Below are 22,242 nucleotides of genomic sequence, written 5' to 3'. Positions count from 1 at the left end.
ATTTATGGTCTGTTCAAATTATCTGCCATGTTTCTCCTACCCTGTATGTCTTTTACTCATTTTACTTATAGGAACAATTTGTGCATAAAGTAATTTTGACCTTTATATACCAGTTTGCAAGTTTTCTTCAGGTTCCTTTTTAAAAATTGTTTCTGTTCACAATGTCTTTATTAAATTTTTACAAAAAAATTAGGCACCCAATCCTACAATTAAATTTAATCTCACAATTAAAAACATTTTCCTCCATATTTTTCTGATGTTTTTACATGAGAAATTTTAGATTTAGCACTTTAAACTAACAGATTTTATTACTCCATTTTCTTCCTCTGCTAGCTTAGCATTTATTATTTATGCAATGCTTACTCTAGAGATTACAATATGCATCCTCAACTTATTAAATGTTTATAAATCAGTACTTTAACTTTTCTTAAAAAAAGTCAGAACCTTAGAATACATTAACTCATTTACCTTCCTTTCAATTTATAAAGTAGCATCATTGTTTATTTTAATTCTCTATGTATTTAAACCATATAAAACATAGGTTTTTATATATTCAATATTTTTTAAAAAATCTCTCCCTCTATGTATCTATCTATTCCATTTTACTTATTTTCATTCTTTCCTATTTCTCTTACTTTCCATTTGGAACCATTTTCTTTACGCCAGAGAACAACTTTTAGTATTTTCACAGCGTGTTTCTGTTTGTAACGAATTCTCTTACTTTTCATTTGTATGTATGAAAATACCTCCTTTAAAATTGTCATTATTTTTATTGAAGTATAGTTGATTTATGTTATATTACTTTTTAGCTATATTTATGTTGTATTAGTACAATAGAGTTATTTGATATTTTTAAAGGTTATGCTCCAAAGTCATTATAAAATATTAATTATATCCCTGTGCTGTATATTATATCGTTGTATCTTATTTAACCTAGTAGTTTGTACTCTTAATCTACTTCCCTTATATTCCTCCCACCCCCACCCCCCAATCCCAACCCACAGTGGTAATTACTAGCTTGTTCTCCATATCTATGATCCTGGTTCTATTTTGTTATATGCATTCATTCATTTTCATTTTTAGATTCCACATGTAAGTGAAAACATTGTATTTGTCTTTCTCTTGTTATTTCATTAAGCATTATACCCTCTAGGTCCATGTGTGCTGTTAAAAGTGGCAAAATGTCAGTCTATCTGTGGCTGAGTAATGTTCCATTTACACACACATATATATTTATATATTATATACTATATATTATTAATTATATGTTATATATATCACATGTAGACATCTTTGTCATATCTTCTTTATCCATTCATCTGTTGATGGACATTTATGTTGCCTTCATATCTTGGCTATTATAAACAATGTGCCAATGAACATCTTTTCAAATTAGTATTTTCATTTTCTTATACCCAGGAGTAGAACTGCTGGATCATCTGGTAGTTCTATTTTTTTATCATTTTTTATTGGGATACAGTTGATGTATAATATAAGTTTCAGATGTACACCATAATGATTTACAATTTTAAGGTTATACTCCACTTTTAGTTATTATAAAATACTGGCTATATACCCTCTATGTCTCTTTGTAGTTTACTTATTTCATACATAATAGTTTGAACCTCTTAATCCTCACTCCTATCCTGCCCCTCCCCTCCTCCTTCTCTCTTAGTTTGTGATCTATATTTGTGAATCAGTTTCCTTTTTGTTATATTCACTAGTTTGCTGTGTTATTTAAATTCCACATGTAAGTGATATCATATAGTATTTGTCTTTCTTTATCTGATGTCTTTAACTTAGTGTAATACCCTCCAAGGCCATCCATGTTATTGTAAATGGCAAAATTACATTTTTTATAGCTGAGTAATATTCCATTGTATATATATGAATCACATTTTATTTATCCATTCCTCTGTCAATGGACATTTAGGTTGCTTCCATGTCTTGGCTATTATAAATAGTGCTTCAGTGAACATTGTGGTGCATGTAACTTTTCAAATTATGGTTTTCTCCAGATAGATGACCAGGGGTGGGATAGCTGGATCATTTTTATTTTATTTTTAAATTTTTTATGATTTTTATTTTTTCCATTATAGTAGCTTTACAGTGTTCTGTCAATTTCTACTGTATAGCAAAATAAGCCAGTCACACATAAATATACATTATTTTTCTCACAGTATCCTCTATCATGTTCCATCATAGGTGACTAGATATAGCTCCCTGTGATATACAGCAGGATCTAATTGCTTATCCACTCCAAACACAATAGTTTGCATCTATTAACCCCAGATTCTCAGTCCATACCACTCCCTCTCTCTCCCCCTTGGCAACCACAAGTCTGTTCTCCAAGTCATTGGGTTTCTTTTCTGTGGAATGGTTCATGTGTGCCATATATTAGATTCCAGATACAAGTGATATCAAATGGTATTTGTCTTTCTCTTTTTTACTTACTTTGCTTAGTATGAGGTCCATTCATGTTGTTGTGAATGTCATTATTTTGTTTTTTTATGGCTGAGTAGTATTCCATTGTGTATATATACCATATCTTCTTAATCCATTCATCTGTTGATGGACATTTGGGTTGCTTCCATGTCTTGGCTATTGTGAATAGTGCTGCAATGAACATATGGGAGCATGTATCTTTTTCAAGGGAAGTTTTGTCCAGATATATGTCCAAGAATGGGATTGCTGGGTCAAAATAGTTCTGTATATTTAGGGACTGCTGGATCATATGGTAGTTCTGTTTTTAGTTTTTTGAGGATCCTCCATACTGTCTTCCATAGTGGTTGTACCCATTTACATTCCCACCAACAGCATACAAGGGTTCTCTTTTTTCCAAATCCTCTCCAACATTTGTTATTTGTGTTCTTTTTTATGACAGCCATTCTGATAGGTGTGAGGTGATATCTCAGTGTGGTTTTAATTTGCATTTCTCTGATGATTAATAATGTTGAAAATCTTTTCACATGCCTGTTGGCCATGAACTATATGTCTTTGGAAAAAAGTCTACTAATGTCATCTGCCCATTCTTTTTGAGGTCTTTGTTTAATTAGAGCCCACCTGTCTCTTTTAGATTTTGTTTCCTTTGCCTGAGAAGACAGATCCAAAAAAATATTGCTAGGACTTATGTCAAAGAGTATTGCCTATGTTTTCTTCTATGTTTTTTTTTTGTTTGTTTGTTTGCTTTTTGCTTTTTTTTTTTGTCTTGCATTTGGGTCTTTAATCCATTTTGACTTTATTTTTATATATAGTATGAAAAAAAATTCTAATCTAATTTTTTACATGTAACTGTCCAGTTTTCCCAACACAACTTACTGAAGAGACTGTCCTCTCTGCATTGTATATTTTTGCCTCCTTTGTCATAGATTAATTGACCATCTATGTGTAGGTTTATTTCTGGGCTCTTTATTCTGTTCCACTGATCTAGGTTCTTGTGCCAGTACCACACTTCTTAGATTACTGTAGCTTTATAGTAAGTCTTAAAGTCAGGTAGTGTCAGTTATCCACGTTTGTTTTTCTCTTTCAAAATTGTGGTTCTGGGACTTTTGCCTCTCCATAAAAACTTTAAGATGAATTTTCTGATATTCATAAAATAACTTTTTGAGGTTTAGATTGGGATTGCGTTGAATCTATACATATGAACTTGGGAAGAACTGGCATCTTGACAATATTGAGTCTTCCTATCCATACATGGAATATCTCTCCATTTACTTAGCTCTTCTTCATTTCATTTATTAGAGTTTTATAGTTTTCCTCATATAGATCTTGTACATATTTTATTAAACTTATACCTAAGTATTTCATTTTTGAGTGCTAATATAAATGATAAAGTGTTTTTAATTTCAAATTCCACTTGTTCTTTGTGGTATATAGGAAAGAAACTGACTTTTATATACTATCTGTGTATTCTGCAATCTCGTTAGAATCACTTAATTGTTTCAGGAGGGTTTTTTTTTGTAGGTTAGTTTTTTTTTTAATTCTTTCAGATTTTCTACCTAGACAATCATGCCATCTACAACCAAAGACATTTTTATTTATTCCTTCCCAATCTGAATAAATTTTATATCCTTTTCTTGTCTTATTGTGTTAGTTAGAACTTCCAATACAATGATGAAAAGGAGTGCTGTGAAGGAGTACCACACCTTGTATTTAATCTTAGTGGGAAGCTTTGAGTTTCTCATTTAATGATGTTAGGTTTTTGGATATTTTTTCAATCAACTGAGGAAATTCCCTTACATTCATACTATTCCTTTTATCTTGAATGGGTGCTGAATTTTGTATAATGCTTTTTCTGCATATGTTATGACCATGTGTTTTTTCTTTTTAGCTACATTATAGATTATACTGATTATTATTATTATTTTTTATTTTTAGAGCCACACCTGCGGCATATGGAAGTTCCTGGGCTAGGGATCCAATCAGAAGTGCAGCTGCCAGCCTACACCACAGCAACATGGGATCTGAGTCAAGTCTGTGACCTATGCTGTGCTTGCAGCAATGATGGATCCTTAACCCACTGAGCAAGGCCAGGGATTGAACCCACATCCTCATGGATACTAGTCAGGTTCTTAAGCTGCTGAGACACAACAGTAAGTCCTTAATTGATTTTTGAATGTTGAACAAGCCTTGCACACCTGGGATACATCCCACTTGGTCATGGTGATCCACTGCTGGATGAGATATGCAAAATTTTTGTTGGGTACTTTTGCATCTATGTTCAAGAGAGATATTGTTTGTAGTTTTCTTTTCTTGTGATGTATTTGTCTAATTTTAGTACTTTTGTAATGCTGGCCTCATAGAATGAGTTAGGAAATATTCCCTCTACTTCTAATTTCTGCAAGAGATTGTGGACAACTGGCATAATTTCTTCCTCATGTGTTTGTTAGAATTCACTGGTGAACCCATCTGATTCTTGTACTGTCTCTTTTGGAAATTTATTTATTTATTTAATTTATTTCACAGATATAGGCCTATTCAGATCATCAATTTCTTCTTGTGTGAGTTTTGGAAAATTTGGTCTTTCAAGGAATTGGTCCATTTCATCTAGATTATCAAATTTGTGGGCAGAGTTGTTCATAGTACCCCTTTACTATCCTTTTAATGCCCTTTGGATGGAGTGATGTCCCCTCTTTCATTACTGATATTAGCAATTTGTGTCTTCCCTCTTTTCTCCTTAGCTTCACTGAGGCTCATTAATTTCATTGATCTATTCAAAGAACCAGTTTTTGGTTTCATTGATTTCTCTATTTGTTTTCTGTTATCAATTTCATTTATTTCTGCTCCAATTATTATTATTTCTTTTATTCTGGTTACTCTGGATTTAATTTGCTCTTATTTTTCTAGTTTCCTAAGGTGAAAACTTAGATTACTGATCTTACATCTTTCTTGTTTTCCATTATAAACATTCAATGCTATAAATTTTCCTCTAAGCACTGCTTCTGCTGTATCCCACAAATTTTGGCTAATTTTAGTTTTATTTTCATTCGGTTCAAAATGTTTTGAACTTTCCCTTGAGATATCTTATTTGACCCAGTATTATTAGAAGCATGTTGTTTAATCTACATACTGTGGGATTTTCCAGTTACCTTTCTGTATTTGGTATGTTTTATGGTCTATCTTGGTGAATGTTCCATGTGAGCTTGAGAAGACTGTGTATTCTGCTGTTCTGTTGATAAGTGTTCTACAGATGTCAATTATATTCAGTTGATTGATAATGTTGTTGAGTCCAGCTATATCCTTAACTGATTTTTCTGCCAGGTAGATCTATGCACATATGACAGAGCAGTGTTTAAGTCTCCAACTATGACAGATGATTTATCTATTTTAAGATAACTAGATATATTTACTTGAATTCTATTAATTTTCCCTCACACAGTTTGATGTTCTGTTAAGTCACTTACACATTATGACTCTTCACGTTTTCTTGGAGAATTAACCCCTTTATCATTACATAATGTCATTTATACCTGATAACTTTCCTTGAAGTTATCAGGTATAAAGTCTGCTTGAAGTCTGCTCTTTCTGAAGTTAATATAGCTACTTCTGATTTCTTTTGATTAAGGTTAGTGTGATATAATTAGGGTTATCTAAGCTCCCTAGAGATAGGGAAGTTAATTTGGGGAAATTTTCATTCATTATTGCTTCAAATATTTCTCCTGCTCTTTTCTTTCTTCTCACTTCTAGTGTTCCCACTATGCTTATGTTACACCTGTTGTAGACATTCCACAGACTTTGGATATCCTGTTTTTGTGTTTTTTGGTGTTTGTTCTGTTTGTTCTTTGGTTTGAAGCTTCTTTTGATAATATGTCCTAGCTCAGAGATTCTTCCCTCAGCTATTTCCAGTCTACTAATAAGCATAAGATACTCTTTATTTCTTTCACAGAATTTTAGTATGAACTATGTAATTAACCAAATATTGAAGGAGAACAATAAGAAGGCATTGCCATAGAAGATACCAAGAAATTCTATAATGCTACGGTAATTAAAACAGGGTGGTATTTGACAGGGACTGCCAAAGAGACCACTGGGATCACTGGTCAAAATGAGACAATTTTAACATTAAGGATAGTAATTGAAATGAGTAAAAAAAAAAAATAAATACACGGCAAAACACAATAAAATCTATTTTAGTTTCTTATTCCTGCTGGCTTAAATCAACATAAATTTATTTTACAGTTCTGGAAGTCAGAAGTTCTCAATTTAATGTGTTGATAGGGCTGCATTCATTCTAGAGGCTCTAGAGAAGAATCTGTTTCCTTGCCTTCTCCAGCTCCTAGAGTGCAATGGAATTCCTTGGCTCCTTGCCTCTTCCTCCATATTTAAATCCATCAGTGTAGGACCTTCAAATATCTCCTTCCTCCCTTTCCCTCTTAGATGGAACATTATGATTACATTGAGCCCACTTGGATAACTCTCCCATCTCAAATCCTTTAACTGAATCACATCCGCAAAATCCTTTTTACCATGGAAGGTTACATATTCATAGGTTCTAGGAATTAATATGTAGGCATCTGGAGGTGAAATGGATTATTCAGTTTACCACCATCACTTTTGGAGGATACTTAAAAATCCAACTTATTATTTTGAAAACTATTAAAGAAAGGAAGAGAATTAAGAACTTATCCTATCTTTTCTATATGAACTATATCTCAGTTTAATACAAAAACTGAAGATTGGAAGTTTCTATTTATAGAAGCATCCAGCTCATAAATGAAGAAAGGATGACAAAATAGAATATCACTATTTCAACCATCAATGAAATATTAGACCTAGGCAATGATGATCAGTGGTTGCTAACATCACAAAAAAAGACAACAGCAGACGTCATTTGCCTCCGTAATAAAAGTGTACCAAACCACCTATCAATTGTTCTTGCTAAACAAGTGAACTGAAGTCTAGTCAGTTTTACAACATTAACTACCCATGTACTGGAAATATGGAAGATAGAGTTACATCTTAGATACCACGGAAATGCAATTAGCAAATAAGACTGTGGGAAATTTTATAGGAAAGAAGATCTGGAGTCTTCAAAAAATAAATTACAAGGAAAGAGAAAAAATACAAATAGTGAACCTATAAATTAAAAATGAATTAAGAATCTGATTGCAAAGTATGTATCTTATTTGAATGCTAGTTCAAACAAACAAATACACATAAATAAACAAAACACAAACATGAATGAGTTATAATTAGGGGCTCTTGAAAATTGGCTATATGTTTATATTTGATGATTTCAGAGAGTCACTTAAAATTTACTAAATTGTAGATTCATATATGAAAATATTTAATATTTATGGACATAAGTCCATAAATGTTGATTCTAGGTATATGAGAGTTAATACTATTCCTTCTACTTTGTATATGGTTGAAATGTTCTGCAATAAATTTTTTCTTAAAGAATTACTTGGTAAAGTGCTACATTAATCAAGGCATTTTGAGTGTATTATACCGAGTTTACAGGTTAGAGTTTATGGGCTAGAGTGACATGACATCTTCATAAAATTGAGTCTCCTCAACTGGGAACAAACTGGCCCTTCCATTTATTCAGAGTTAAAGAAACTTCATCTTTACTAAAACTGCTTTATTTTCTTTGTATTATTCTTGCACATTTTTGTTAGGTTCATTCCTAAATATTTTATGGTTTTCATTATTACTGATGTGATCCTTTCATAACAGGTTATTACTAAAATAGAGGTGATATTTTCTTTTTTTGTCTTTTTAGGGCTGCACTGTGGCAGATGGAGGTTCCCAGGCTAGGGGTCGAATTGGAGCTGTAGCTGTCAGCCTATACCACAGCCACAGCAATGTGGGATTGAAGCCACGTGTGTGACCTATACCACAGTTCAGGGCAACGCCGGATCCTTAACCCCTGAATGAGGCCAGGGATTGAAACTGTGTCCTCATGGATGGTAGTCAGATTTGTTTCTGCTGAGCCATGATTGGAACTCCCAGGTGATATTTTCTTAATGTCAGTTTCTTACCATACCATTTGCAAACAATGGCAACTTTGTATCTGGTTTTTCAATACCTTTCTTTTTCTTTTTATTTCTTTGTTTTATCACATCAGCTAGGAACTAAAAAGCAATGTTGATTAAAAATTATCAGCCTGTTTTGTTTCTTTTGGGTATTTTAATGTTTTAATTAAGATATTTTAGTGAGTTTTTAATTTGGGGTATATTCTGTGAGTTAAGAGTGTAATTCTGTTTTTTTGGTTTTTTTTGGCTGTGCCCATGGCATGTGAAAGTTCCCACGCCAGGAATCAAACCTGCCCCACAGCAGTGACTGGAGCCACTACAGTGATAATGCCTGATCCCTAACCTGCTGCACCACAAGAGAACTCCAAGAGTGTATTTCTTTATTGCTGACTAACTAGAATCTTTTTAAAATGAGAAATGGATATTTAACTTCATCAAATGGCTCTACCATATCTATTGAGATGATTACTTGTTTTTATTTCCATAACCTGATAATGTACTAAATGACATGAGCAGACTCCCAAGGTTAAAGCAGCCTTCCATACCTGGGATAAACCCTATATAAACATAGAATCCTCTGCCCTCACTTCCTCATACTTTACTTAAGGTTCTTGCCTCTATTTTCACAACTGAGATTGCCTATGACTTTGTGTTATTCTTTTCCATATTTGGTTATAATTCATTATCAATTCATAGAGTAAGTTTAAAGGATTATATTAACTTCAGGATTATACTAACTTGAGAGAATTATACTAACTCAGAGATTATAATAACTCAGGATCATACTAACTTCAGAGAATGAGTTAAAAGCTTTCCATCTCCTTCTATTCTCTATAATAATTTATGTAAAAGGGAATTACCTATCCTGAGAAATTTTGGTAGAACTAGTTTGTAAAGCCTTCTATATCTGATGTCATTGTTATGTGCAGATTTTTCAGTATCTTATATGGTTATCATTCTATTAAGGTTTTCTACATTTTCTCAAGTAAATTTATAGTTTCTCAAGTGAAGTTTGCAATTCCCTGAATACTATTTTTCCCTAGATTTTCAAGCCTATAAACACAAAATTTATATTTTTTCAAATTGCATTTATTTATTTATTTATTTTTGCTTTTTAGGGCTGCACCCACGGCATACGGAAGATCCCAGGCTAGGGGTTGAATCGAGCTGCAGTTGCTGGCCTACACCACAGCCAAAGCAATGTCAGATCCGAGCCGTGTCTGCAACCTACACCACAGCTCACGGCAACGCAGTATCCTTAACCCACTAAGCAAGGCTGGGGATCGAATCCATATCCTCATGGATACTACTCACACTCATTTCTGCTGTGCCACAATGGGAACTCCCGATAAACTGCATTTTAAATAAACAAGAACTCTATCAATTCTTTTTTAAAGAAAATAATGAACTTTCAAACTTTTCTAAGAATATTAATCAGATTTAAGGTCTTCTACCACTTGCTCTATCAACTCTGTCCTTTAGCTACTGTTTGATCTGTTCATATAGTTGCATGGCTCTCTTACGATTTTCTTTTCCTCAACTGCTTATTGATCTTGTGCTGTCAGCTTATCTTAACATACATGATCCTAGCTCATTTGTGTGGGGATGTTTGCTTGCCTCTAGAGACTGTAGGGGAGAGGTGAAGAATGATGTAGGGAGGTGTGCCAGTAGCTTATATTCAGGGTCTATTCACTGTCTCTCCTGAAGGTCTGTGGCCACTTCAGAACTGCCCTCCTCTTTGGTGTCAAGGTCCACAAGAGTTTTTTTTTAGCTCTGGAGCAAATGCCATGCAGTCCCAGTGCTCTGCACCAGCAGCCAAAGGTAAACAGTACAGTTGTTCTGCCTGCTTTCTTTGTTTTCCCACTAAAGCTTTCTCCCATTTCAGTATCAACTGAAGATACTCACGAAATGTAGCATTAACTTTGCAGCATCTTCTCTGTAAACATGAGGCTATAGTTTCATTTAATCAATAATCTATAATTTTAGATGGCATTAAAATCTCTTCTCTAGAGCACTATGGATTTTGAAAATTTTTGGTCTTTTACGGGATTTGGGATGGAAGAGGAGCTGAACATGTGCTCTTAGTTCATTCTTTTGATAAAATCACTATTCCCTTTTGCACAAATTCTTCCTGCTTCTTTCGGGAATCTGCTCATCCTCTGTCACCCATTCAATACAGTCTACTTGGGTCTTCCAATAACATTACTTCACTTCTCTGGCCACAGTGATTAATTGCGAGTGGATATACAACACAAGCATAGACAATAATATTAGAATGTCTCTTTCTTTTGGAGTTGCTAAACTGGAGCTGCCTTTTTCATGTCTCCCAACAGTTGGAGGAAGCCTATCTGCAGTAGAAGGGAATGAGGCCCTTCAGAAAAAAGAAATGAGAAAAGTCTAGGAGACACGTGCATGTATACATACAACCACATGTACATATACACTTGGTATCACTGTTGACTACTTAGATTCAGCTGATTTTAGTACAGCTCTTTTTTTTTTTTTTTTTTTTTTTTTGGTCTCTTGTTTTTTTAGGGCTGCACATGCAGCACATGGAGGTTCCCAGGTTAGGGGTCTAATCGGAGCTGTTGCTGCCGACCTATACCAAAGCCACAGCAATGCCAGATCTGAACTGCGTCCGTGACCCGCACCACAGCTCACAACAATGCCGGATTCTCAACCCTCTGAGCAAGGCCGGGGATCGAACTCGCAACCTTATGGGTCCTAGTCAGATTCGTCTCTGCTGCACCATGATGGGAACTCTGATTTTAATCCAGCTTTCATCACGTGTATTTACTAATCTATTAACACACTATCCCCCTTTTTATTAACTGAACTCTTTTGAGTGGAATTTCTTTCCATGCACTAATATGTATGTGTATATATATTTTTTCTGGCTAACTCATTCACAACCCTTAGATTTCAACTCTTAGATTTCACTTGTTACTGGAAGCCAGCTTATATTATAATTACTTGTATAATCATCTCTCTCCTCTCATTCTACATTAAGCTTCTTGAGGACCAGAATCACTGCTTGTCATTGTCTATCCCTAGAACTTAGTACAAGGCCTAGAGCATAACAGGAACTGGATAACATATGCGGAATAAACAGATAAATAATTGTTATAGCTATACCGTCGCATTTAAGTAGATGCCTGGCAGTAGATACTTGGTTAGAACCGTGACTTTGGGTATCTGCTATGAGTTTTTGATTATCACCATTTCTAATACCAAGAAGGGTTCTTTGTGAGCAGTTATACAATGCTTCTCATAGTTTCCAGGTAACAAAAGCAAAGGACATGGCAGTTTCCAGGTTTCTTCTGGGGGAGTCCTTAAGCCACAGAAAATATATATTCATTAAGGAGATTCTGGTTCCCTCAGAATTCTTATGTCTGTGGGTCTATGGTCTAACTGTATTGTCAGAACAGACTTGGAGAGCTCCTGGCTTGGGTAATTAAAAGGGAGTCCTCCTCTCTATCGATGAAGTGTCACATAATACTTTACCCATTAAGATGGCTACAACTGCAGGTATCTGCTGCCTTCGTTTCCTGCTCCATTCTATTATTATTCTAGCTCATTCTGCCTTTTTCAACATATATGATATGTGAACCATTGAATGAACTACAAAACATGCTGCTTATAGAACTGTATCTATTAGATTTCTAGATTTTGAAAAATCTAAGTGAAGAATAACGACCCACTTAAACTGCCTCTGTGATCGAAGAATAACATGAAATTTCTTGGAAAAGGTGAGTAGGAATAGCTAGAAACAATTGTTAAATTCAAAAACACAAATTCAATTTTCTTTAAACTAAAACCCAAGAAAAGCATGAGTATGATTTATTTATGTTCTCTATTAATAATTAAAATTAATATTTAGCAGTTATTCTTAGAGGCAATTTTATGCATTTTGTTATAATCAAGTATCCACAATCAAGAAAAAAACTAAAATTTGTCAGAGCTATTTAACTTGAATGCTTGCCTGAGAGTTAAATCTGGAACGTTTATGTGGTGTTTGTGTGGCCCTTGTTTGGTCCCAGAGCCCCAAGGTCAGCATGAATAATTACATTAGCGGGCATGCCCCTGCCTCCTCTATGAATGGTTGTTAATTAAAAACGAGGTATTTGCACTAAAGGTTATCCGACACTGTTTTGCTTAACTTGCTTCGGTTAATCCTTTAGAAATCCATGAATGGTCTAATTTTTGAAGACCAAATATCTTTTCTTTAAGGATTTTTTTTTTTTTTTGGTAGTTCTACTCAGCTTGGAGAAAATACAAAAGACAATGGAAAATAAATGAGCCAATCCTTGTCTACTTTCTCCATTTTATCTTTCCATAAGCATAAATGTCACCTAAATATATCCTTACAATGAAGAAGAAAGGCACCATTGTGTAATTAACAAAAGGAAAAGAGAGTTCTTTATGAAATTTTTTCTTGATGATTCTAAATATCTGCTTATGCTGCTGTTGAAGCCACTCTCATTTTCCCAAAGTTTTGCTGAATGGATGAGATAGGGCTGTATTCCAAACAGATAATTATTGCAATGCTGTCATACTATATGATGTAAGTCTGAAATGGAAACGTTTTCAGTGAAACTCTGTCAAGTGACACCTAGTTTAAGCAACTGTATGAAGAGATTGCAAAGAAGAAATTTTAAGGAATGTCAAAAGCAAAAAGGGTTCCTTGTTTTACTTCAGCTCATTTAAAAGGCCAGCATTAGAAAAAGTACCCCAATGGAGTGTGGGACATGGTAACCAAGGTATTTATGAAGCAAGCAATTTATAAATTCCAGAAAAACAATACTATGAAAGATAGAACAGCTGGCACATTCCATCCAGTTCTTAATAAAGACAATATAAATATCCCCTTATTCACTCTATTTCTAACCATGGTCACTCTTGTCTCTTATACTTCTAGGCAATACAAGCCTCCTCAAGGAGTTGAGAATTGAAGAAGCCCCTTTTAATGATATCTTTAGCTTCCTTAAGATGTTCTCTTACCCAGGATTCATTTCTAGTCATTATAAATATGTGATTACATATAAGGCTGTTTAAAAGTACCTCACTTCTCACTGCGATTCTATGCACTGTCACCGAATCACTTACGTGTATAGACAGGTATGTCCTCATTATACTATCTGCTGTGTAGAAAAACAGCACAAGATCCTTGCCTTCAAGGAAATTATAGTTGGATCATATTAACCATATCAATCCACAGGAAATAATTAGAAAACCACGTAACATGGTATAGATTTATGTGCTTATTTGTGTGTTAAGAGTAGTCAATATTCAGCAAAAGAAGACCAACTGGGATAAAATAATAGAATGTGACTGAAGAGTCTGTCTAAACCCTTCCTTTGAGGTGCAATGCAATTAAGGAAGGTTTGCTTCCTTGAGGAAGTGAGATTTGAATTAGGCCCTAAACAATGAGTAGACTGAAAACAAATGTGAAATTAGAAGAGATTTAACTGAATTAGTTTATCTCACTGTCCCTGGTTTTATTTGTATGAAGACGTACATGATCTATGCAATTGAGCTTTGTCAAATAACCCATAAATACATAAAGTATATGTAATTAGCAATGCTTTTAATGCCAGAAGACAGCTTATTTTCTTAATCCAATGCTCCCTTTATGTAATTATTCTTTTTGCAAACTACTAGTTGGTTATATTAACACTTCAGTAATCTTGACAAGAAGTTGCTTTAAGCAGTTAAAGATCCAGATGCTGATCAGCATGCATTAAGTGATTCAGCTTAATTAGTTCCATCTAGATAAATTACTTACCTCAGTTCCTATCACAATTTCTTCCCTGGTAGAGTAGAACAGAAACTCATATAGCTTGTAGTGTTGAAATAGGCTGAAATACAAAATAAATGTGAAATTCAAATAAATTTATTTTGTAAAAAAAGCAGTGTGTAAGAATGTGCGCACACACACACACACACACACACACATACATACATATATCTGGCCATGCCCACAGCATGTGGAAGTTCCTGGGCCAGGGATCAAACCTACACCACAGTAGTGACCCAAGCTGCTGCTTTGACAACAGTGGATCTTAACCCTTTGTGTCACAAGTTAACTCTCATGAGAATATTCATTAAAGGAAAATTGTATTGACCAAGCTAAAGACATTAAACACTGATATGCAGTTATATGCAGTTAGCCACCTTCTTTAATCCAAAATAAAGTGCCCAGAAATTATAAGAAATTAAAGATTTATTTTTTGAGACATTAACAATATAACATATTACCTAAATGAATATCAGTAAATTAATCTGTGATGAGTGGATAGATCTGTGACAAGGGAGCAATTAGACTTCATCTTGATTCTTCCTGGCTCATAACCAAACAAGGCACTGGCCAAACTTATACCAAACATCGCATTCTTTTTCAAGTTTTGCTCCAAACTGGAGTCAGTTTCCTTTGGTATGAATGGCACTGAACTCTATAGTCTACTTCCATATCAATTATTTCTCACATACTCAAACTGTTTAAGATTAAAATAATATCTGATAATAGCTGAAAAATGATGTAATATTAAGTGAAATACTTTTTAGAAGATGTCTGATGTTCTTGAAGAACATTCAATTACACATCAAAGAGAGGAATTAATTTAAGAAAGAAAATTTCTTCAGTTCCTACTCTAAAGACTAGGTGGTCACTGTATAAAAACTATGAAGAGTCAAAAGATAGGAGTTTCTTAAAAAATACATTTCTAGTGAGTTTAAAGATCTCAGCAATGTGTTATTGAGAGTTAAAAATTTACTGAAGGGCTGACTTTTAATATCCTGTTTGTGATAATATTTGAATTTTTCTAATTCTCTTCCTGCTGGTTGGGAAAATTAATAGACTCATAATACAGCAAAATGCTGAAGAACAAAAAATTGTCTTAGTGGTTTCTCTTTCACTCTGGTGCCTTTTGCTATTTAAGAAAATTGATTTTAATATAACTGAGAAATTAACATTTGCAAAATGTAGCTACAGAGCATGTATAATAATGGTTTCTCCTGAATGCTGTAATGGATCAAAGTTTCAATTCATTTGAAATCAATGAAGAAATCCTCAGGCAGCTGGGTCTCTCTGAGTTATATTAGCAGTTGATCTCACTACTAACATAATCCATTAAAATGTGATGGGTGTGCAGACTCAGTCATGGGACTTTTTGAGGGAGGAAAAACGCTTGTACATTCAAATTAGTCATCAACATTCAAAAAACTCACTTAGCTTTTGACATTACTCTGATTTGTTGGCTAGAAAATACATCAAGATTAGTGAAGTTTGATGATTCAATGAAGCAAAATAAATTCAAACTCTCCTTCCCTTACATTGGGTTACCTAGAGAAAGCTTTAAGGTTAAAAATATTACACTGGTAATAACTGACTTTGAGTAGAAGAATTAAAAGACTGTAGAGTATTTTGGAAATAGCTTGGCTTCTTCTCAGCTAACCAGGGTAAAATTTTCCTTTCCCCAACTTGTGCCACAAATGAAGTTAATTCATAAATCTTCCTTCCCACAATTTTATAATCTTTCAGACTTACTCTCCTCATCGCATATATTTATTAGATTGTTTCATGCCAAAAGAGAAATTCACTTCTACCAATGAAAATAAAATGCATGACTTGGATGCAGCAGTCAAAGATGCAAGGTTGGGCAAAGCTATGGTGAGACAGATGAGGGTCATGCAGGCTATGGTGAGATGGATCAGGGCCTTTAGGAAGCACTTTACTCAGGGACAGGTCAAATCACCTCCACTGCCTCATTCTGTCCCCCACTATGGTTGATGTTCTCTAACTTTACCAAGGAGCTATTAGATGGCTCTGCTATGGGAGTGCATTTTTTCCCCTCTTCCTTTGGATTTCCAGCTGCTCAAACCCCTAGACTATTTTGTCAGACATCTTGCCTTAGTCCTAAATCAAAGGAAGAATACTCAGAATTAAAACAGGTCAAGATATTTGGCTCCATGGCAGGGAGTGCTCTTGTGTAAAGAGCGACAGTGTTGATTTTCTTATATTGAGGATATGCCTTCATTTGATTTTCAGGGATTATGTAGAATACATAATGATACAAGTGTTCCTGAACCAGGTATAGATCTAAATGTTGTCTAATATTAAAAAGCTACAGTAAGTACTTATATTTGTTATGCTATACAATACATACAAATGTAGATTACACAGTACTCATTAGCAATGTTAGGGAAGAATTTTGGTATTAGTTTTTTCAGTTCACAGACACATCATATAAAAGCATCGTATGGGACTTCTCTCATGGCTCAGCGGGTTGAGGATCTGGCATTGTCATTGCTGTGGCTGGGGTTGCTGCTCTGGTGTGGGTTTGATCCCTGGCCTGGGAACATCTGTCTGCCACGGGTACAGCCAAAAAAAAAAAAAAAAAAAGGCATCATGTGAAATTTCAACTTTACTGTCAGTTAAGTTTTGTGTGCTATAGGTCATGTTCCAAAAAACGCTCTCCCAAAACTGACTAAGGCTTTTACTGGTTGAGTAAACTTAATCATCAGATCAAACTGAAACATTTTTATACTTTTGATAATTAAGATAGCTCCATACTTATCAAACTTTTTTGTAGTCACTAAAATGAAAAGTATTATATGATTTAACTGCCTTTAAACTTACATTTGTGGACCTATGAGATATCCTGAACAGGTGTTGTAGAAAAACACATTTCTCTACACAATGACAGTATCAATTCCAGAAATCCTACTTACCAACTGATACATTATCTTCTGTGACAGAGTCACTTAAAACATGTAATTTCCTTGAAATTACAATATGAAAATTTAACAGCATCAAAAACTAGTTCTGATTTAATTTGGCTATTCTTTGAATTTTTTTTTTTTTTTTTTTGAGAAGACTAGGTATTTTGGGTATGTGAAGTTACCCTGGTTAGGATTTAAAGGTGACTAACACTGGCATCCCCTCCTCACTGAACCGTTTTCTGACTGTCAATAAAACGTCAAGAAATGCATTAATGAAGATGTGATACATGAGAAAAGAGCCCCATCTTTCATCATTCAGAAGGTGCATGGGTTTTGCTACTTGGTTAACTGTCAGTCCTTGGAGCCCATTACAAACCTCCTGCACTTAGAGCTCAGCTGAAAAATGTGTTCTGCAAGAGAAACCTGGTTCAAATAGAGAGAGAAAGGAAAGAAGGATGCTCTACAAATGTGCAGAGAACTGCCCTTGCCCAGTGATATCCAAACCCTGACGGGCAGAAAGAGCCTGGGGCATAGGCTCTCCTCCAATTCCAGATTTCCATTTCCTTCCCTCCCCCACACAAGGATGTCTCCTTAATCTAATTGATATGAAGACTACTGTGGTTTTTAGTGAGAGACACATATTAGGAGGTCTGTTGTTATGTTAAGCAATCATATTATATCAAATGCTATTACATAAAAATATGTCATACACCATTAATTCATGCCAGAAACCAGTATATAAACCTTATCATATTAAACACATTAATTTTTAAAAAACTTCCAGACTACAACCAGGATCCTTGCCAAGCAAATCATAAGCATGTCTAGAACATCATGCAGCACCATTTATTTTGGAATTTTAAAACTTAAAGTTGGAAAGCACTGCAGTATACAGTAATAGAGGAACAAAGATATTTTGCAGAGCTTTTAGTTAGGCAAAAGAAAGATTTTTACCAACACTTGTTTAAATATTTGCTAACTTTATAAATGTCCCTTGGGAGAAATGCATGACTCTACTGCAGACCTTGTGACAAAACATATAATAAGACAGATTTCTCAGTTCACCAATGAAGAATCACTCTAATAAAAATACTCTCCCTCCACCCACCATCACTTTCTACGCAGAAAGGAAGACTTAATGAATTTAAAATTGGTTAATAATACAAAATATTTCAGGGCACATAATAAATTTGAGGAAGTATATACCTAAATCTCTTCAATTTCTAATATGAATCACTTAAACTAAATGTTTAAATGGAAATAAATGTTACTCTTTGAAATGTAAAATTTTAATGTCAAGGTCAACTACTTGAAGTCTATTGTAATCAAATTTGAATAATTAGAATCATTTTATTAAGAAAAACAGTATTAGAGACTCAGAGAAAAAGAAATCCTTAGGCAATTTTAGATGAAACTATATTTATAAAACACAAACCTTTTTTTTAAGAATGCAAGTTTAACCAAAATGTTCAATGTCCTGGTTTTTATTTATTGGGTGGATGATCTGAATATACTCTAATTACTGGTTGGGGTTAGTTATTGCTAAATTCTGTAAATGTTTAACCTTATTAAAAACTGAATTGGTTTCTATTTAATAGACATTTTCTAGAGAACCTAAAATGAGAAATAAATACTACTGAAAAAATCCATACCTGACTTTTAAGTAATCAACAATAGCATTGGTTTGTTTTATATCAAAGATATTCCACTCCTCATTTTTTTGTGAATGGGATGGCCCTATTTCAGCCATAACTTCTCCAAGCCATTTTATGCTGTCTTCTAAGGACATACGCAGTGCTGAAATAAAATCCAGAGAAATCTTAAGCATCATTTTATTAGATGTTCCGGAAACAAAATAATCCAAGATCCCCTTAATGTGCAAAAATGTCCTTTTTCAGTATTAGTAGGACAAATGGTAAAACTATTATGCTTTCTTATGCCAATTAATAATGATATTTTTTGTAAAAGAATATCAGTTGACACACTCCAAAATTTTAAATTACCATAATACTATACAATTGTCTAAAAAATATTTCTATTTTAAGATATTAAAAAAATTCAATCTATCTAAAGATTACTTTAGAATGGAAAAGAAAAGAAAAGAATTTTATGATCTTAGACTAAGAGTATAGATGGAAATGACACAAAGGTTTGTTGGGTCAGCTGATAAGGAAAGCCAACGTGATAGAGTCAGCCACTCTAGACAGCAGAACTGAACTCAGAGCTGAAAATGTAAATGAACAGAGAGAGTCAACACTTGGCTTTAGCTGATTGTAACCATGTGGGAATTTGGGCCTGAAGATTTTCAATGGATGCCAGAAATTCGGATTTTATGTAAAATATCAAGATTTTTTTTTCCTTTTCCAAGCTACAGACATAACTTATGTAAGCTTTTTCTCAAACGTATTCCTGATGTGGTGGTGAGAGCCAGATGACACTGCAAAAAAAGAGTGACACTTTTGCTGTACAAAAGCTTTTCAGTTTGATTAGGTCCCAGTGGTTTATTTCTGCTCTTATTTCTGTTGCTTTGGGAGACTGACCTGAGAAAATATTCATGAGGTTGATGTCAGAGAGTGTTTTGCCTATGTTCTCTTCTAGGAGTTTGATGGTGTCCTGTCTTATATTTAAGTCTTTCAGCCATTTTGAGTTTATTTTTGTGCATGGTGTGAGGGTGTGTTCTAATTTCATTGCTTTGCATGCTGCTGTCCAGGTTTCCCAGCAATGCTTGCTGAATAGACTTTATTTTTCCCATTTTATGTTCTTGCCTCTCTTGTCAAAGATTAATTGACCCAAATGTCCATCGACAGATGATTGGATTAGGAAGATGTGGTATATATACACAATAGAATACTACTCAGCCATAAAAAAGAATGACATAATGCCATTTACAGCAACATGGATAGAACTAGAGACTCTCATACTGAGTGAAATAATTCATAAAGACAAAGACAAACACATATGATATCGCTTATAACTGGAATTCAATATACAGCACAAATGAACATTTCCACAGAAAAGAAAATCATGGACTTGGAGAACAGACTTGTGGCCATCCGGGGGGAGAGGGACGGAGTGGGAAGGATCGGGAGCTTGGGGTTATGGGATATAACTTGGAATGGATTTACAATGAGATCCTGCTGAGTAGCATTGAGAACTATGTCTAGATACTTATACTGCAACAGCACAAAGGGTGAGGAAAAAAAATGTATACATGTAAGTGTAACTTGGTCCCCATGCTGTACAGCAGGAAAAATAAATAAATTAAAAAAAAAAAAAGAGTGACACTTGACACCACCATTACCAAAAATAAACAAGTCAATGGTTATGGTCTATTCTTTGCAATTGAAAGCAAACAAGCAACAAAGTAAAACTATCTTCTCTGGCATCTGTCCAGCTGAAAAAGTAAAGATATGTCAAATGCCTTAGACTTAACTTTCATAATGAATAGAGTACAAGCATTAACTTTACTCTTCTTTTTCTATTGGTTATATTATTCTCATTTTTACTTGTGGTAGGCAAATATTATTTACGATACAAACATGGCTCCCCATGTCCTGAAGATGAATCTAGGTAACTGAAGTGTCCAAACTGTCTTTTGTTTGCTGACAGGTGAGGTATGTATGGACACAAGACCAAACAGCATGGGGGTGAAAAGGTGAAAGGATCTAGCAAAAATGAGGTTGGATTGGCTGCTAGCTGGAGGCAATGGTCAGCAGGGGCTTGACTGTCTGGATAAGGGCTTAAGGGAGAACTGTGCTGAAAGATGTTAACTCCACCTTCCCAATCCCAACCAAACCTCTTTTTCTTAGGAAACCACTAGTAAACTTTCCATGTTTTTGTTTGGATTTTTTGGAGAGGTAGAAGGGGAGAGTGCAGAGGAGTTAGAAGAACACAGGCCAATCTTTGGATCCAGTTACCTCTGGGTTACATAGCTACTTTTTCTGGGATATAAGTGCTTGGTCCCCAAATTACTAATAAATGACAGTAAAGTAATTTAAAAATTTGGAAGACACTCTAAACACTAACTTGTAATTTGTTTAGTCTGGATTCTTTTCTATGTGTAGGAATTAGAAAAGAAGCATAAACATGTATAACAATTAAAATCTGGATTCATGAATGACAACTAGTCCAATTCTCATAGCCTCCTTCCAGATCTTTTTTTACATCTATCAGAAACACAAATTATTGCTGGATAACTAGGCTTTCCTATATTATTCTAAGTGAAGCTCAATTATAGAATATTACTTTATCCATAATAAAATTCTTTTGAAAATAAGAGTAATTTCAGAAATGAAAAATCTGTTGGATAAAAGCAATTTAGAAATGAATGGATTACAATCTGAATCATTTTATTAATAAAACGGTATTAATTACAGATGCAGAGAAAAAATTTAGATGATTATAATTCTAGATGTTATTATACTTATCCAAGCTTTAAAACAGTTTTTCTATGTCTAATGTCTTTCTATAGATAATGGCATTTATTTATTTATTTATTTATTGTCTTTTGTCTTTTTAGGGCCATACCTGCGACACATGTAGGTTCCTAGGCTAGGGGTCCAATTGGAGCGGTTGCTGCCGGCCTATGCCAGAGCCACAGCAACTCCAGATCTGAGCCATGTCTGCAACCTACACCACAGCTCATAGCAACGCGGAATCCTTAACCTACTGAGCGAGGTCAGGGATCGAACCTGCAACCTCATGGTTCCTAGTTGGATTCGTTTCTGCTGCGCCAAGATGGGAACTCTGATAATAGCTTTAAAAACTAGGAATGTTATCATTTCACTACGTAACTGAAATGTTTGCTCTTTTAAAAATCACATTTAGTGATGTGATTAAAATATGAAAGATTAACCAATTAAATAGTAAAAGTTACTAGAAATAAAATTTTTCCATGAAAATTCAGGGTAATGAAAGAATACACTAGACTTATAAAAGACTTAGATTGGTACCTCATAACTGCCATTTATTAGTTAGGTGATCTGAGTTTCATTTTCCTTATCTGTAAATGAGAATAATACCAATTTTCAAAATAACAGTGCCT

The 22,242-nt window shown here is 34.3% G+C and overlaps 1 protein-coding gene across 2 annotated transcripts in view; it reads right to left on the bottom strand.

The window, feature by feature from the left end:
• The window catches only part of C14H10orf107 (chromosome 14 C10orf107 homolog), a 125,066-nt gene that overhangs the window by 74,835 nt on the left and 27,989 nt on the right, over positions 1-22,242 (bottom strand). For both annotated transcript variants that reach the window (XM_001924770.4, XM_021072468.1), the window contains exons 4-5: positions 18,851-18,995; positions 14,263-14,335 (exon numbers count right to left, since the gene is read on the bottom strand). In XM_001924770.4, coding sequence (XP_001924805.1) covers positions 14,263-14,335; positions 18,851-18,995 — 218 coding nt within the window. The remainder of the gene's footprint in view (positions 1-14,262; positions 14,336-18,850; positions 18,996-22,242) is intronic.

Source organism: Sus scrofa, chromosome 14 (genome assembly GCF_000003025.6).
Source record: "Sus scrofa isolate TJ Tabasco breed Duroc chromosome 14, Sscrofa11.1, whole genome shotgun sequence".
Classification (NCBI taxonomy): domain Eukaryota; kingdom Metazoa; phylum Chordata; class Mammalia; order Artiodactyla; family Suidae; genus Sus; species Sus scrofa.
This window is presented reverse-complemented; position numbering and strand designations above follow the sequence as displayed.